The sequence below is a fragment of the Brassica napus genome, chromosome C6 (genome assembly GCF_020379485.1).
Source record: "Brassica napus cultivar Da-Ae chromosome C6, Da-Ae, whole genome shotgun sequence".
Lineage (NCBI taxonomy): Eukaryota > Viridiplantae > Streptophyta > Magnoliopsida > Brassicales > Brassicaceae > Brassica > Brassica napus.
This window is the reverse complement of record NC_063449.1, coordinates 43,079,206-43,096,679: the sequence shown is the minus strand read 5'-3', so window position 1 is coordinate 43,096,679 and position 17,474 is coordinate 43,079,206. Positions and strand designations below refer to the sequence as shown.

Genomic DNA, 17,474 nt, shown 5'->3' with positions numbered 1-17,474 from the left:
AGAGAAGGAATCGGCATCTTGCATTTTTCCTTATTAGATTATGATTTGTACTCTTTCCATATTTGTATTTCTTTTCTTTAATCTTTCCATTATTCTATGACGGTGTAATTCCATATATATAAAAAGTTTCTATAGATTATATTCTCTGGTTTCACAACACTTATCTTCTTTATCATGTGGTTTTAAATATGAAAGATGTATTGGTTTAAATCTATTTATTTTTTCTCATTAACAATTACTAGATTCATATTCTCGCACAGGGCACGGATTTTCAATTTTCAATTATTGTAATTATAATATATCTTTGAAATAACAAGTTAACACAAAAAGTTTCACACAAAAAAACATGAAAAGCTATAAAACTAATATTAAATAAACTTCTTCTTTGCTCACTGGTGTAATAAATAATTAGAGAATTATGAACAAGATCCTCCTAATCATCATCAAATCTTTACTTTTTACACCTAAACAGGCGTTTCAATCTTTGACTTTTGACCGAGCCAGTCAACATAAGGTAGAGGAAGAGGAAATTGTCATTCGTGACTGGCTTCTCAGAGCTGTTCCCTCCTCCACGGCATTAGAGCCATTATCTGCTGCAACGGTCACACGTTCACACCGAGGGCACATGGTTAAAACCGAGGCCGATACGGGCTTAAGAGCTCGCAGTTCTTCAACTTCTTTTTGTAGCTGTCGATTTTGCTCTTTCAGTGACCCAAACAATTTCTTTAGGTACTCACATTCCATCTCCGTATGCTTGAGCTTACTCCTATATAAACATTTGTTTGATCATACTTTTAAATTTGCTTACGTCATTTATAGTTTCTAGGTATTATCCTGTAACAACCATATTTATCCATAGGCTGAAATATTTTAATGCATTCTTAACGAGGTTGGTGTTAAAAAAAAATTTATACTTGTGTGAGACTATTCAACCGACCTTTTCCATAATTATATGTTGGTGAACTATGTGTTCACATGTGATACTATATAAGTCATAAGTGATTATATTGCCTGATTGACACGTAAGATCACCTCGTCATAAATCATATTATTCTAGAAAATGATTCCTACTTTTGCTAATTCACAAGTTCTTCATATTGATACTTTTCCACATACTACCAAAATTTAGTTATACCAAGACTCAAAACTACAACAACGTTTTTACTGCAATGATATTTTACATATATATTTGGGAAGAAAAATATTTTGGTAGTAAAAACGTTAAAAAAATTTAGTTATATTTTTATGAAACTGAAAATGGAAACATTTTGGGGCTCGGCAACCATCAAATTCAATTCATGCCCGGTTATGAACTCCATAAACAAACAACCACGCAACATGGATACTATGCATGCACTCATGTACAAATGTACATATATACAAACACATTTATGTGCATATATATCATGAGTATATAGACATAAAGAGAAAAACATTGATAAAAATGTATGTGCACAGTGTGTAAGTTTATGTTTCATTAAAGAAAAATGTATACTACATGAACAAACATCATAATTGTAGACTGGCCAAAGATGGCTGAAAAAAAAAAACACATCATGCATTGTTTCGAACTTTGTCCCTTGTGTTCCCCTAACGCTTTTTTTCTTGTTGATGCATTTATTAGATTCTATATATTAACTTTTAATCACGGGGCATTTATATATAGACACGTACTCACATAAATAAGAGTACGGGCTTTTCATGTGTCGCATAAAATGCGTGATAACTATAGATGTGGGAATCAACGTTAAACACTTGGATAAAGAAAGATCATTTCCACTTTACTAGATTTTTCTAAAACTATTATTGTATATATGGTGAATGATTTTGAGAATCTAAGTAACGATCTCACACGATCTCTTTATATATAAATATTCTGTCAACGCATTCTCATTAATTAACATATATCCTGCAATCATAAAAAATCTAATTCCAACAAAACCCTACACATAACACGCCTCACCGTAACAAATGATGCAATACATATGAAAGCGGTAGATTCAAGTACGTACCTTGCTCTTCGATTTTGAAACCACACCTCAACTTGCCTTTGACTAAGCTTCAGAAAAGTAGCCAATTCTTGTTTTTGTTTCTGTGGTTTCATCATCATCCAACCAAAACATAATCAGCCGACTTGATCATCATGAAAATATTACTCTCTCTCTCTCTCCTTTTCTTTTTCCATATCTCTTTCTCCTTCTCTCAACGCAAACAAAACGTATACGGAACCATAAAGTTGTATGATATATATACTTACATGGGTTAAGGTATGGTTTTGTATGAAACTCTCTTCAAGAATATGCGATTGATCTTTGGTTAGACGGAGCTTTTTGCGCCGTCGGCCACCAGAGTTGCCGTCGTCGTCGTTGACATGCGGTGTTGCACTGATCATGATCCACTCACGATCTTTTTCCATCTTTGGAGTTTGATTTATGTCCAAATCTCTCACCATGTGATCACCTACCAAAACATATGATTTAGATCTTTTTCATTGGAATAACTGTTAAAAATCTACATCATACATATATAAAGATGATTTTAAAATTAATCTTTGGATCTTACTAGATGAAGGGAGTGAAGGAGAAGGAGAGAAGCTTGGGATTGATATTGTTAATTCTAAGAAGCTTGAATTAGGTGAGACGGCCATAGAGGAGGATGAGGAAAAGCTGGAATGATCAAATACAATCTGATGAAGAGAAATAGTTTTTTTTGGAAGAGAAAAGGTAAAGTTGAAGTATTATATGATATTAGAAATGTAAGTGTGTGTATGTCTGTGTGTATATACACATGTGAAAGAACAAAAGAGAAAAAGCCAGACAAAGGAGAAAATTTTTGTTATAAAGCGTGGAATATGGAATAAGGAATTAAGCCTCACAGAATTATCAAATTTCAAAGAAAGTCCCAAAACACGACAAAGGATAAAAGTCCGAAGCTGGTCAATGAACCAAAAATTACTGAAAAAACAAATGGCAGTGTAAGATGAGATTTTTAAAGGAATTGAATTAAATAGAGGTGTATTTACGTGTAATTGGCGGAAGAAATGGGTTTGACTAGGGTTGCTAAGTCAAATCATATTCGTATGATCAATTATTACGTGTTTTACCAGTTTTAATTTCCGAGTTGTTGAATTCATTATGGCCTTGGGTGGGACAGTAACGGGTGGCCGAAGTGTTGTTTTGCGTTGAGCGTTACGAATACAATAATCTTAGAAAAAAAACGAGAATGGTCTAAGCTTAAAAGATCTTGTTATAAATGTCGTAGAACGTATAATTAACTAATACCGTATTAATTATAAAAAGTAGTACTATGATGTTTAATATCTGAAACTTAATCATGTACCATTTAAAACATAAATACATTTTTCTTGAAAGTTCCGAAAACTATAGTTTATATAATTATATTAAGGTAAATAGTGTAACATAGTTGAAAATAGTTTAAGCAAAAATAAAACATATATAGTTGAATATAGTTGATTATTTAACAAAAAAATATTACATAAGTATCACTGATTGGACGTCTGAGTTTATTCATGTGTCTCGCAAAGTATCTATACAAAATAGATTAGGTCTAGCTAACTTTAGGGAAATAAGCTAAAGACCCTAGTTGACCAATTACAATATCATATTCATTATTAAACATATTATCCTCAACATATATTTTTAATGAATAAAATTTAAAGATAGTCACTTTAAAAAACTGCATACAATGCAATAATATTACTATAACTAAATACTTTTTTTATAGCTAAATACATACTTTAGTCTTACAGATTATAGAGTTTTATTCTTAGCTTTAGAGATTTATATAATTTTTCAAATGGTAGATATATACTCCACGCATTGTGCGATAATTAACAAGTTATAGTTGGCATGCATGACTCCAGATTTTCCCAAATGTCTATATTTATTGGTGGCCACTCTTCCAATACATCCATGCCTTTCGGCTTTTGCAATCAAAGTGGAGTTACACTGGGACCCATTAACTGTTTTTGTTTTATTTAAAGTTCGGTTTACTATTTCCATCCGGTTCTATCAGATTATTTATTTCATCCTGGTTAAGATAATTGGTATGCAAGTGACAAGTGTACAAGGGAAACAAATTTCCTAAACTAACATTAGCTCTAGATTCAGAACTGATTTGAGTAGTATTGATTACTCTTCTTCCTATTTCTATGCTTAGCATCTGTAAGATGGAACAATCCCCTTTAGTATCAAAGCCTAATACTCTTTTATGGACCAAACTCTTACTGATTCACATGTACTATTGTTTATGCTCGTTGAAAGATCTAAGACAGAGACGCAAAAGTATTGGTTCTCTAAAGATTACAAGCGACTTGTTTTGGTTCCATATATTGAAGATAGGAAGACACAAAGGTAACTAGTTATGTCGGCTGATTAATGAGTTCAGTGAAACAGTGGTTTCTCTGAACCAAGAATATGGCAGTAGTTCCACAGCTAAACGGTTATGGTCAATCCACTAATCACCAATTGGTTTTAAGTTGGAAGTCCATAATTAAACCCGAATCTAACATGGTATCAGAGCCCAGATCCTAAATACCCTAAACTCATGAATAAAATTAAAATTAACCCTTCTGACCGGATATAAAAGTCGTGATTAACCCTTCCAACCGGGTATAAAGGTTGTGTTAAACTCGCTCGACCGAGTATAAATGTCCTAAAGTTCCGAGATTTCTGGCCGATAAGAGCCATCATCTCGAGGAGAGGTATTAGGGATATATATCCCACATCGGAAATTCTAAGAGACATTAAGTAATATATAAAGGGTTAGGGTCAATCCACTAATCACCAATTGGTTTTAAGTTGGAAGCTCATAATTAAACCCGAATCTAACATATATATTTGGTATCGTGGAACTACTGAAGAAGCTTATTGCAAGTCCCAACGCCAATGGCTGCAGCGAGATGCCAACCGACCAACAATCTAGACATCTTGTGTACGTTATCAGGGCCGGCCCTGGGCTAAAGCGGGTAAAGCCCTTGCTTTAGGCGCCAAAATTATGTTGTATATTTTAGGGGTAGCAAGTTTGCTAAAAACAACAGTGGTGTAGTGGTTGGTGCTTTAACTTGTGTCACGGAGGTGGTGACTTCGATGCTACTCTCTTACATTTACTCTCTTACATTTTTTAAAGGCTATGTATTTTATTGATGGGTACAGGGGCGGACCTAGATTGTTGAAGGGTGGGACATGTGCCACATACTGATTATAGGAAAGTTATAAGTGATTAGTCGGTCGGTCCTTAGGTTAATTGGTGACTTGTTGAATCGATAGTCCCATTGGATAAGTGTTATTCTCCCACTCACCATCTCGTATTCTCCATGTTCTTTTTTTTTTTTAGCACCAAAACCCCATGTTCTTTTCTACTATCATTTTTTTCCTGTAGCCATATATATATTTATTTCTTTTAGTAAAAATTTTTTTTCAATGATTTATCAGTTATTAATTTATCAAACATTTTAGAATCTGATTTTATACAAAAAAATTCGAATTGTTTTTTATTAGTTACTTTTCCAAGGCTCAGAATTCAAAAAAAAAAATACAAGTTTGAGTTTTCTTTTTGAATAAAAATTGCATAACTATAATTTTGTTATGTTTTATTTTCATTTTTGCTATATTATTTATTTGTGCCCCATATAAATATGTTGTCTAGATCCGCTCCTGGATGGGTATAAATTTTTTGGGCTTTAGGCACCACATGGTGCCGGACCGGGCATGTACGTTATGAGCAGTTTTCAAATCTGGATCCTTTAAGGCTCTTTTCGCAAATACTACCTCCATCATTCCGGTGTGAACAGCTGAACCAAGAGAGGCTGGAAGGGTAGAGCCAAAGCTGATGCAGCCATCAAGAACTTTGGATTCTCCTCTCTAAGAGCCCTTGATAGACATTGCACAATATAATAGTTAACAGTCATGTAAACTATACTATCGATGTATGTTCAATGCGTAAAGAAGTAAACGACTTACTACTGTCGCTGAGGCTATCATTGTGTAATCAGCCCATCGCAGGTACTTCCTCAACTTCTCTCTCGAAGAATGATACAAACTCGAGGCGATTCCGACTCCGATCAAGGAGTTTGCATACACCTTCATGTTCAGGTTTTTCCTATATATCACATATTTGGTTAGGACTCTTTGATTTGAAATCAGATGAAACAAGAAAGGACGATTACCTTGGGGTTTGCATACCGAGGAAAATGAAAGGGAGCGATATGATCACATTAGCAGCTGTTTCTAATAGACTCTGATCACCTGTCAATGTGTTAACACACATGGATTGAATATCAATCTTCAAAAAGAAAGAAAAAAGATACCTTGGATGCAGCAGTGGATAGGTCTTAGGCAGTGGCGGAGCCAGAAAAAAATTTCACCGGGGGCAAAATATAAAACATAATTTTATTCAAACTATTCAAAAAATTATCCCAAAAAAATATAGCATGTTATATAAATTCTATTGAAAATTTGTTGAAAGTTTACTTAAAATATTTACGGTAAAATATTTAGATAGACATGACCTGTGAAAATGAAGCTATAGCTTATGTTCAAAAAAATTTAATCTGTAGTCATTATTCATAATATCATATAAAATAAAATTAAAACAATTCTTATTAAACTGAATATAATTTAAGCTTTAAAAGAAATTAAGCAAAAATGCATGTCTATTGAGTGATATTAGTAAACAATGAAAAAAAAAGATTTATTAGCCATTGTATTTAACGGACAAACCCAATTGTACGTAAAAATAATTAAATTAACTAAAACAGTGAACGAAAGAAAAAGTGATTGGGGCAAAATAATTATAATAAATGGGAAAAATATTAAATTGCCTTAACAATTTACATTAGGTGTAGTTGTTTCATGGGGGGACATCTGCCCCCTCCACCTTCAACGTACATCCGCCCCTGGTCTTAGGCATGGTTGTCTACGGAAGCAGTATGTTCTCATAAACGTAATTAATAAAGTGATTAGTTTAGCAGTAAATGATTTATATATAAAACTATTATATAAAATTAGTATATAATACACAATTATCTTATTTATGAATAATAAAGATATGTTATATTTAAAATATATATGTATATTAATTTTTACAATTTTATTGAATATTTAGAGAGAAATTGCTCGAGCCTCGTATCCTTTTCTATGGATGAAGGTTTGCTTGTGGCGTGTGACAAGTGGAGAAATGTGACAAGTGGAGAACATCGGATGATTGAATATTGGTTGATTTGGGATCGGGTTTTAAAGCAAAGGTTTGATGAGATGGTTTGTATAAGCTTGTAAATTATTTTCTTTCGTTTTTTGGTTAACAAAAATGGTTTGCGTTTTTAATAAAAAAATTTGTTTGATTTTATCGTTACCAAATTCTTTTGATCTGAATCATTAGGGGAATGCTCGTTTTCACAGAGTAATCAAATTGCTTGAGCCTCATATCCTTTTCTATGGATGAAGGTTTGCTTGTGGTGTGTGACAAGTAGAGAAAACCGGGTGATTGGAGGAGATAGGTTCGGATTTGGGATCGGGCTTTAAAGCAAGGGTCTGATGAGACGGTTTTTACAAGTTTGTTGGTTATTTTTTTTCTTTTTTGGTTAACAAAGCTGGTTTGAGTTTTTATTAAAAGTTTTGGTTTGAATTTATTGTTACGAAATTCTTTTGATCTGGATCATTAGGAATATTAAATCCAGGACCAAGGCATAACCCTCTTTTGTTTAGAATAAACTCTGTTTTATTTTAATCAATGGCTATGGCTGGTATACAGAATTAGCCAGTTTAATTTTAATTCAGGATAACAAATGTTTGTATATCATTTTAATAGAAGTTTACATGTTTTAACAACTCAAGATATGATCATGTACAACTCTTTATTATCTAATTAGTACGAGACCTTTTGGGAATAAGTCTAAAAATAAATCTCATGCGGATTGGTCTCTTAGGCTCAAATAGACAATATCGTACTAATCGGATAATAAAAAGTTGTACATGGACCATTTTTTCCGCTTAGAATAGGCGTTACGAGTTATTTAAATTTAAATTACGAATTATTGAAATATAAATCTATGATAAAATAATTTTTTTTTAAAGATTTGATACGTGCTACGCACGCTACCGGAGTAATGTATAAATATACAAGACACGCGTAGAGAGAGAGGAAACCCCTATTTTTTCAATCGCGGCAAGAGTTGGAGGGATGATGATGAGCGATCTTCCGCAGGAATTGGTTGGGGAGAAGATACTGACGAGGGTTCCGATAACATCACTGAAGGCGGTTCGATCTACATGCAAAACATGGGACGCTATAACCAAAAGCTGGGTGGTTTTGGGTAAAGCAGCAGCAGGGCCGCAGCAACAGTTTCTGACGATGAATGGCAAGGTCTACTCTCTGAGGTTCCAAGAAGAATTTGTTGATGTAGCTGTAAAGCAGGTAGATTTGCTTAATGAACTGGAGGTATCAAAGCTATATCACTGCGATGGGTTGGTGTTATGCGTTGGTAAGGACAACTCGGAGCTGGTGTTGTGGAACCCTTACCTGTGTCAAACAAGGTGGATCGGACCGAGAGAAAGTTTCCACATAACAGACAGGCACGCGATCGCGCAACCACAAAATCCTGAGGTTTGTGAATAATTTCATTAAAAACATGAACAAAATCGAGGTGGGGTTCGAAATCTATGAAATTAGGTCTAATTCATGGAGGGTCCTCGATGAGGTGAATCCCGAGGGGTCGATAGATACACATCAGCGAGGCGTGTCTGTCAAGGGAAACACCTACTTTTTTGCTCATCGTGATATAGAAAACCATGGTAGATATGGTTTTGGATCCAGAGAGGAAGTTTTCTTACTCTGTTTTGATTTTACCAAAGAGAGGTTTGGACCGCGCCTGCCTCTTCCTTTTGACTCTTTCGATGGTTTCAATGATGACCTTGTGACCCTCTCAAGCTTCCTTAGAGGTGATGATGAGCAGCTTGCGGTCCTGTTTGGTGGTTATGAATCTGGCTTTTTTGAGATTTGGGTTACCCTTACTGTCGAGCCCAACCGTGCGTCCTGGAGCAGATTTTTGCGAATGGAACCGGGGCCCTTCTCGAGCTACGGTTTTAAGCTCTATTCCTCACTTTCTTCTGGTGGGAGCTTCTTTGTCGATGAGGAAAACAAATTTGCTGTCTTGTTTGAACTGTTTGGACTTAAACAGAACCAAGACTGCTCACAAGGCTTTTGTGTTTGGACAAGACGGCTACTTCAAAACCTCCGTCAACCTGGAGAAGCTCTCATACTCGAACACCAACACCGTAAAGCTGCTCGTCCCCCACTTGTTTGCTCTTATCGTCCAAGCTTAGTGCAAGTCAAGCATCCTCTTGAAACGCATGTCTCGTCTTCACAAAAGGAAACGCATGTCTCCCTACCTGCTCAGAGATCAAGTGTAAGTTTTTATTATAAGATTCAGTTTGAGAATTTCCGTTATACACAACTAGTACCTATTCTTACAGAAACAGAATGTTTGATTTTCACAATTTTACAGGTTAAATTGAGGAAGTTAGTCTGAGCTGTGGAGGGAGGTCTTTACTTTTGTTTTATCTTGGTTGTAAAATCTCTTCTATCTTTTGTCTCAAGACTGTTTTATCGAGCTCTTCTTTGTCACACTTGTTTTCTAAGACTATTATTTTATGCTTATGTTTAAGCTCTTGTGTTTTTGACATTACCCCCTATGCTTTCATTGTCTATCTTGTGTTTATGCTTTTGTGTTTAACCTCTTTTGTTTTCATTGTCATATCCTAAATCCTACAGCGTACTGACCAATCATATTTAGAAATTTAACTGGGTGTGTATCCATTCTCCATCATTTATGTGAATTTTAAAATGATAACTTAACTTTTGTTAGACTCCTTTTATTACTACCCACACTCCTAGGTTTTGAGTCTTCCAAATACACTGTAAATCCAATTTTTTGTTTGTTAGTTTTGTGTTTTTTTACTCATTCAAACAAGAAAAAAAGTAGAGTAATCAATCGAAATGCATAGAAAGTGGTTAGGGTCTAACTTAGAAATGAGGGGGGGTTTGGGAATAGTTTTCAACCAGCAATAGACGCGCATTCGGTTAGTACCTCATTAGTTGCGTCACTGCCCCAAGCGCAAAGATGATTTTGAACTAGCGTAAGCCTCTTTGCACCTAGTCAAACATAACCGACCTACTTGGAACATACTTCCACTGGTTCGGAAACTGAAATAGCTTGACCACTGCGCTCTCTTTATCACTCCTCGAGTCAATGAAGATACTGCTATAATCAATTTAGCCGTCTAAGAACTGTTTTTTTTTTTTCAGATCAGACCGGCTCGGATCTAGGGGGATTCGGATCAGTTTTCTATTTTTATGAAATCCAAAACATAACCAAATTACAATATAATTCAGATTTGGTTTGCGTTCAAAACCAAAACCCATAAAAAACAAAACCCAAGTTAACCTAAAACTGAAAAATATTTGAGTATTTTTTTAATTCGGTTTTTCTAAATTAGTATTTTAGGTTTCACTCATTCAATTTTCAACTAGGTTTCGATTTTTCGGGTTTTGAAAAAATAGAACCGTTCAAGTTTTTGTAAATTTTAGTCTGGTTTTGCTTTTTTCAGGACAATATGCCCAGGGAAACACATCTTCGTACTTCCTAAACTAGCCTAGAGTCAGAACTGACTTCAGTAGTGTTGAGTTCTCCTCTTTCCATTTCTATGCTTAGCGTTTGTAAGATGGAACGTTCCCATTTGGTATCTAAGCTTAATACTCTTTCATGGACCCAACTCTTATTGATTCAATTTGTACTATTGTTTATGCTCGTTGAAAGATCTAAGACAGAGACGCACATGTAATGTACTGGTTCTCTAAAGATTACAAGCTACTTTCAATGTATCCAAGAAAGAAAACAAAAGTAGTGGCTCTCTAAAGATTACAAGCGACTTGTTTTGGTTCCATACACATACACTGAAGATAAGATCACTACAAAGGCTATGTCGGCTGATTAATGAGCTCAGTGAAACCGTGGTTTCTCTGAACCAAGAATATGGCAGTAGTTCCACAACTACCCAATATATATTTGGTATTGTGGAACTACTGAAGAAGCTTATTGCAAGTCCCAACGCCAATGGCTGCAGCGAGATGCCAACCGGCGTGAATGAATGGTGTTTCAGGGAAAAGATCGTCAGCTATGAACAAAGCTCCACCCAACAATGTAGACATCTTGTGTACGTTATGAGCAGTTTTCAAATCTGGATCCTTTAAGGCTCTTTTCGCAAATGCTACCTCCATCATTCCGGTGTGAACAGCTGAAACCACGAGAGGCTGGAAGGGTAGAGCCAAAGCTGATGCAGCCATCAAGAACTTTGGATTCTCTTCCCTAAGAGCCCTTGATAGACACTTCACAATATAAAGGTTACAGTCATGTAAGCTGTGTACCATCCATGTATGTTCGTAAAGAAGTTAAAGACTTACTACTGTGGCTGTGGCTATCATTGTGTAATCAGCCCAACGCAGATACTTCCTCAACTTCCCTCTCGAAGAATGATACAAACTCGACGCGACTCCAACTCCGATTAAGGAGTTTGCATACACCTTCATGTTCAGGTTTTTCCTATATATCGCAATTTTTCTCCATATTGGTTACTTTTACAGGAATAATATACAATTTCTTTAATCTGAAATTATATGGAACAAGAAAGAATGATTTACCTTGGGGTCTGCATACCGAGGAAAATGAAAGGGAGCGATGTGATCACATTAGCAGCTGTTTCTAAGAGACTCTGATCACCTGTCAATGGGTTATAAAACACACACGGATTGAATATGAAAAGGTGGATACAACTTATTGGTCTGCAAAGGGAAAGTAAAGAAAAAGATGAAAAGATACCGTGGATGCAGCAGTGGATAGGTCTCAGGCATGGTGGCCTTTGTTGCCAGACACGTCTGCAGAAGATAAAATAATAAGAGCAAAGGAATCAAACATCTAACCTCGGACACAGTGAACAAACATTTCCTTAACATCTCAATATGTTAACGATTTATTATTTAGCCGATAAGCTTACTCAATGAATAGACTCTGCTTTGTTCTTGCATCTGAGGATTGAAAGCTAGATACTTGGCTGATGCCCTCGAATGCGAAAGGCGAATGGGACACCACATGAACCCCATGGAGACCCTCAAGGGATTTGCTCGTCTTCGATACGCTTTGAGGGCTCATGTGGAAAAAAATTCAAGATCACAAACGCAAAATCTCTGCTAGCCAGCAAAAACGACTTGCTGGTCTAGCCAAGGCCTGTTGGCTGCTGCTCTGATCACCACAAGAACCCAAAAAAAAAAGAAAAAAAAAAACACATTCGATTTTTAGGTAAATTGAAAATTGATTGCAATCAAACACATTCATCACTGAATCAACAAGATTAACAGATTGTTGGTTGATCTGTTAATCTTGAAACTGTATTTTGCCAGATAGAAATTAGGTTTTTGCCACCTAAATTTAGAATACTCAATTGTCACCAGCTTTTTTCAGCTAACAAGTTCAATAGTTCATGGATTATGGATTTCGATTCATCGAAAATTGATCAGGAAAGCATGCACAGTTCAAAATCGAAATCATCTATGACAAATTAATCTCCAAATCAATACGAATCGAGCAAGTTCGATTATACAACTGTTCCCGGAGAAAAAAAGAGACGACGCAAAGTCCGATATAGAGTCAGCAATACAAGACAGATTCAGCTCAGCTAGAGAGGAACAAGCGATAGATTTTGAGAGCAGAGAAACAAACCTTTGCGATCGTATCTACGCGGAGAGATTGATGACGATCCTGGAACAAAAAAACAAAACGCGGATGATAGTTGTTGTAACAGAGAGAAAAGCTGGGAGGAAGGTGACAGTGAGAGAGAGAGAGATGAGTCGCGAATCTTCTTCTTTGACTCCAAAGGGCATATTCTCTTCCTCTTTCCCTCAAATCATATAACAGTCGGCTGGTTCTCGTACCGGATCCCGGTTTAATTCGTTCCAATTTATAGTCTTGAGATATTATTGGGTCGAACATGGGCTGGGCTTAGTGTTGCTGCTCTACTGGGCTGAGGCGAATTGTATTTTACATTCATGTATTCTACGTGCAACATACAGACAAATATGATAACTCTGTGCAATTATCATAGAAAAGTTATATGGTGAAAATATATATGTTTTTTACATGCAAATTTATGTATTATAAATGTTTTTTTTTGTTTAGTTAGAGTTCAAATAATATAGGATAAACGCATATAGATGTTGTGTAAGAACTTTCCGACGTATCTACAAAATTACAAAAACAATTATACTACACCGGAAGAAGTTTGATAGTAGTACTATACCGGATGAAATTAATTAGTATATTTATTTTAAAAAATTAGTATCTATATTTATTAATTCTACGCCCAATTAAGAAACAGAGCTGGGGAACTAGCTACTTGTGTGCCGAAATTAACAAGAACACACATTCTTATGAAATTAATTACTCCTACTTAGGTTTAACGAATGGGGCAGTTATAGCTAGAGAATCTTTGGGACTTCTATAAAGGTCGCGTCGTAATTAAGACCGTTATATGTCTCAATAATACATTTACTAGGATAAGATCCGTGCCTTGCGCGGGATTAAGTTATTATTTTTATTATATTTTGGAGAATGAAACAATAGTTTGGCTTCATTTGGATTACGGGTGTTCAACCCGGATATCGGGTTAGATTCGGTTCGGTTCGGTTTTTTTCGGTATTTGGTTAGTAAAATATAACTACTATTCTAAATCAATATTTACTTTGACTTTAGTCTTTCACATACTTTTGAAAGATTTCAACTGGACGACTAAATTGATCAGCCAATCTTGTTGCTTTAAATCATTAGTGTTTATATATATATATTATTTAGTTTGAATATTTATTAAATAAAAATTCATATGCGTTATATTTTATGATCATTTGTAACTTATTATAACAAAAAAATAATCTATTGATCACAAAATTTTCAGAGTGAGAATATTCAAATTTCTAATAATATATAGACATTTTGAAAAATTCAAATATAACATATAAGAAAAAATATAAATGTTTTTATTATATATTTAATGTGATTTTTTAATATCTTTCAATAATATAAAATTAAAAAAAGAACTAAGACACAGAAATTGTTATCAAATATTTATTATTCATAATAATTAATTTTCATATATACGTTAATCATATTAGGTAATTTCGTAGCTTCTAATTAAGGAAAGTGCAAAAAAAATTTTGGTAGATTATTTATCAATTAGATAGTTAGTTTAATAAAAAATATAATGTAAGTCAAGATGGACCAACCTATTTTTCTAAGAATAGTATATTTTATATAGTCATTTATTAAATGAGAATTTATAATCATACAGTTCTATGATCATTCATATCATTTTATAACTGAATATTTAAATAATCGATAACAAAAATTTCAATGTGAAATCTTTAATAAGTTTATAATTTATAAATGTTTTTGAAAATTCATTGAAAGTTTTAATATTAAAATATTTATGTAATCTTATGGTATATAGTATAATCTATATATATATATATAAATATATATGTTTTATTATAAAATGATATTTTTTACTCATATGGTTTTAAAATAATGTGTATCTTCTAATAATATTAAATAAAAGTTCATATTAATACAATTTTATGATCATTTGTAACTTATTATGACAAAAAAAATAATCTATTGATCACAAAATTTTCAGAGTGGGGATATTCAAATTTCTAATAATTTATAGACGTTTTGAAAAATTCATAATATAACATATAAGAAAAATTATAAATGTTTTTATTATATATTTAATGTGATTTTTAAATATATTTTAATAATATAAAATTAAAAAAAGAACTAAGATACAAAAATTGTTATCAAATATTTATTATTCATTATAATTAATTTTCACATATACGTTAATCATATTAGGTAATTTCGTAGCTTTTATTTAAGGAAAGTGCAAAATATTTTTTGGTACGTTATTTATCAATTTGATAGTTAGTTTAATAAAAAGTGTAATATAAGTTAAGATGAACCAACCTATTTTTCTAGGAATAGTATATTTTGTATAGTTATTTATTAAATAAGAATTTATAATCATACAGTTCTATGATCGTTCATATCGTTTTATAACAAAATATTTAAATCATCGATAACAAAATTTTCAATCTGAAATCTTTAATAAATTTATAATTTATAAATGTTCTTGAAAATTCATTGAAAGTTTTAATATTAAAATATTTATGTAATCTTATGGTATATAGTGTTTAATATATATATATATATATTTATTTATTTTATTATTAGATGATATTTTTTACTCATATGGTTTTAAAATCATGTGTATCTTCTTATAATAAAAATGTTAAACCAATTGATCATTAATTTTTAACATAATAATTTTAATAGTTTTAGTCATTTATTGTCGTTTTTAAAAATTCAAAATATAACATATACGAAAAAATCTAAATTTTATTTTTATAGCTAATTTGATTGTTTAATTTATTTTAATAATATAAAATTAAACAAAAAATGATGGAGGAGATATACATTGTTATCAAATCTTTATTATTAAACTCATTAATTGTCATATATATATATTAGTCATTTATGGTAATTCCGTAGGTTTTATTTAAGGAAAGAAAATAGCATATCATATCATTATATCATATAGTTTGACCAACTTATGTATCTAACAACATATAAAAATCGAATGTGGACCTACTTATTTTTCAATTGAATGTAATTGACTACCTAATTGAGTGCCACCTATGCATTGGGGTCTTTTTTAATTAATACAAAATTGAGGTTACATCTTTTCAAATGTTCCTCAATTAATATATAAGGGATACGAGTGTGTTTATAGTCAAGAATTAAATGTAACAAAATATTTTAATCTCGTTTACACAATTCCCTGTGAGTTTCTAACGTTATTGGGTCTCCGTTGGTTGACAAAACAAACCCGGTCTTAAAAATTCAAGTTTCCGTCATGTTTTCAATCTTCATTATGTCGGCTCACGATGTGTTATTTCTTTCTGAAACTCTTTAACCGATTTTGTCTTTGCCCTTTTCTTGAGATGACATTTGATTTTTTATCTTAATCATTGCATGCGTTTCATATATTGAATGACTTCTTTGGCTTAAATCATACTCTTTCTGTTCCTAAAAGATCTATCTCATAGTTTTTTCACACATTTTAATAAAACACATTAAATTTGCATATTTTTTTGTGTTTATCTTTTTTTCTACAATTTTAAGCCAATAAAAAATCAATTAGTGCAATTAAGATTTTTAAAGTTTGCAATTAGTTAATAAAACATGTATTGAAAATGTAAAAAATGAATCTTTTAGAAACAAATTTTTTCTCTAGAATATATATCTTTAAAGAACGGAGGGAGTATATAGAATGTCACTGATTCATTTTTAACAAAAACACACACCTTAACAAAACTACGATAACCCAAGTGATGGCCTCTAGGGTTAATTTCCTTCGATCGTTATAGTTTTTTTTTGGTAAAATGTTAAGAAGATCGTTATAGTTGTGTGTAGGCTACTTGGTCTTGGACTTTGGCATGAGTGATTTACTGTTGTGGACTTTGCAAAGTTTTGTTTGGCAAGGAGTTTTGAACACTTATGACTTATGAGATTGATCTAGCGGTGCCAAATCTAGAAGGAAAAAAACGATTATGAACATTTATTGACGTGACTGCGTATGAAGAGGGGAACGGTAAGGAAAAGATGCAGAAAGCAATTAAGAAGATGGACAGTGTCACAGACTCACAGCCATGGCCTGACCATTTCTCTTCTCCATACGTATGATTTGTACATATTAATTGATATTACCCTGGTGTCATTCAATCCCGTTATTTTCTCCATTTACTAGACATAAATGTTAAACCTGTAGAAGAAAATGCTAGTAGATAATACTAATGAATGATGCGACAAAATTTTAAAATAGTTCAAATAGAATCTAGTCAGAGAGAAATTATGGATGCTATGAATAAAGTCCTAAACTATTTCTTTGATCATGTATTAACTTTTTTTCACATTCTTTTTTCACTGAACGTGAACATTTCTGGAAGAGGTTTCGCTTCTTTTTCCTTTTCTTTTTAATCAGCGTGGGTAGTAAAAATCACATTTAATTTGTACGAATATTTTATATATGTGGTTAAAACTTTAGTTGATATCAAAAGAATAATGACTATAAAGTCTATAATCCAATTATACTATCGCATTCGAACCGTTGGATAGGTCCAGTTTTTGTTCCTTAGTATCACGTTCTATGGTGGCAATGTTCCTCGAGACCTAGTTTGTAAATGGTTGGTATGAAGATTTCAAATTCAACATTTTCCATACAAAAACCTACTTTGATATACATATGTTTTTTTTTTTTTTTTTTTTTTGTCACTGGGCGCTCTCTGGAATCCCG

At 33.0% G+C, this 17,474-nt stretch overlaps 2 protein-coding genes and 2 pseudogenes across 3 annotated transcripts; 1 reads left to right on the top strand and 3 right to left on the bottom strand.

Moving 5' to 3' along the window:
* Window positions 1-266: 266 nt before the first annotated feature.
* On the bottom strand, window positions 267-2,984 carry LOC106404861 (homeobox-leucine zipper protein ATHB-X). The gene is made up of 4 exons (XM_013845517.3): window positions 2,563-2,984; window positions 2,258-2,460; window positions 2,013-2,092; window positions 267-766 (listed from the first exon to the last, which is right to left on the bottom strand). Exons 1-4 carry the CDS (start codon window positions 2,645-2,647, stop codon window positions 505-507), a joined length of 630 nt encoding a protein of 209 aa, XP_013700971.1. The 5' UTR covers window positions 2,648-2,984; the 3' UTR covers window positions 267-504.
* Window positions 2,985-8,170: 5,186 nt separating this feature from the next.
* On the top strand, window positions 8,171-9,673 carry LOC106403350 (annotated as a pseudogene).
* A 295-nt stretch (window positions 9,674-9,968) lies between these two features.
* On the bottom strand, window positions 9,969-10,140 carry LOC125589423 (annotated as a pseudogene).
* Window positions 10,141-10,833: 693 nt separating this feature from the next.
* On the bottom strand, window positions 10,834-12,991 carry LOC125574866. Of its 2 annotated transcripts, XM_048761333.1 has the most exons (6): window positions 12,791-12,991; window positions 12,069-12,313; window positions 11,894-11,949; window positions 11,716-11,794; window positions 11,479-11,617; window positions 10,834-11,403 (listed from the first exon to the last, which is right to left on the bottom strand). In XM_048761333.1, the coding sequence occupies exons 2-6, from the start codon at window positions 12,221-12,223 to the stop codon at window positions 11,098-11,100; spliced, it is 735 nt and encodes a 244-aa protein (XP_048617290.1). In that variant the 5' UTR covers window positions 12,224-12,313; window positions 12,791-12,991; the 3' UTR covers window positions 10,834-11,097. The 2 variants fall into 2 exon arrangements, with proteins under 2 accessions (XP_048617290.1, XP_048617291.1); XM_048761334.1 differs by lacking the exon at window positions 12,791-12,991 and having other exon boundaries at window positions 12,069-12,785.
* Between the last annotated feature and the right edge of the window lie 4,483 nt (window positions 12,992-17,474).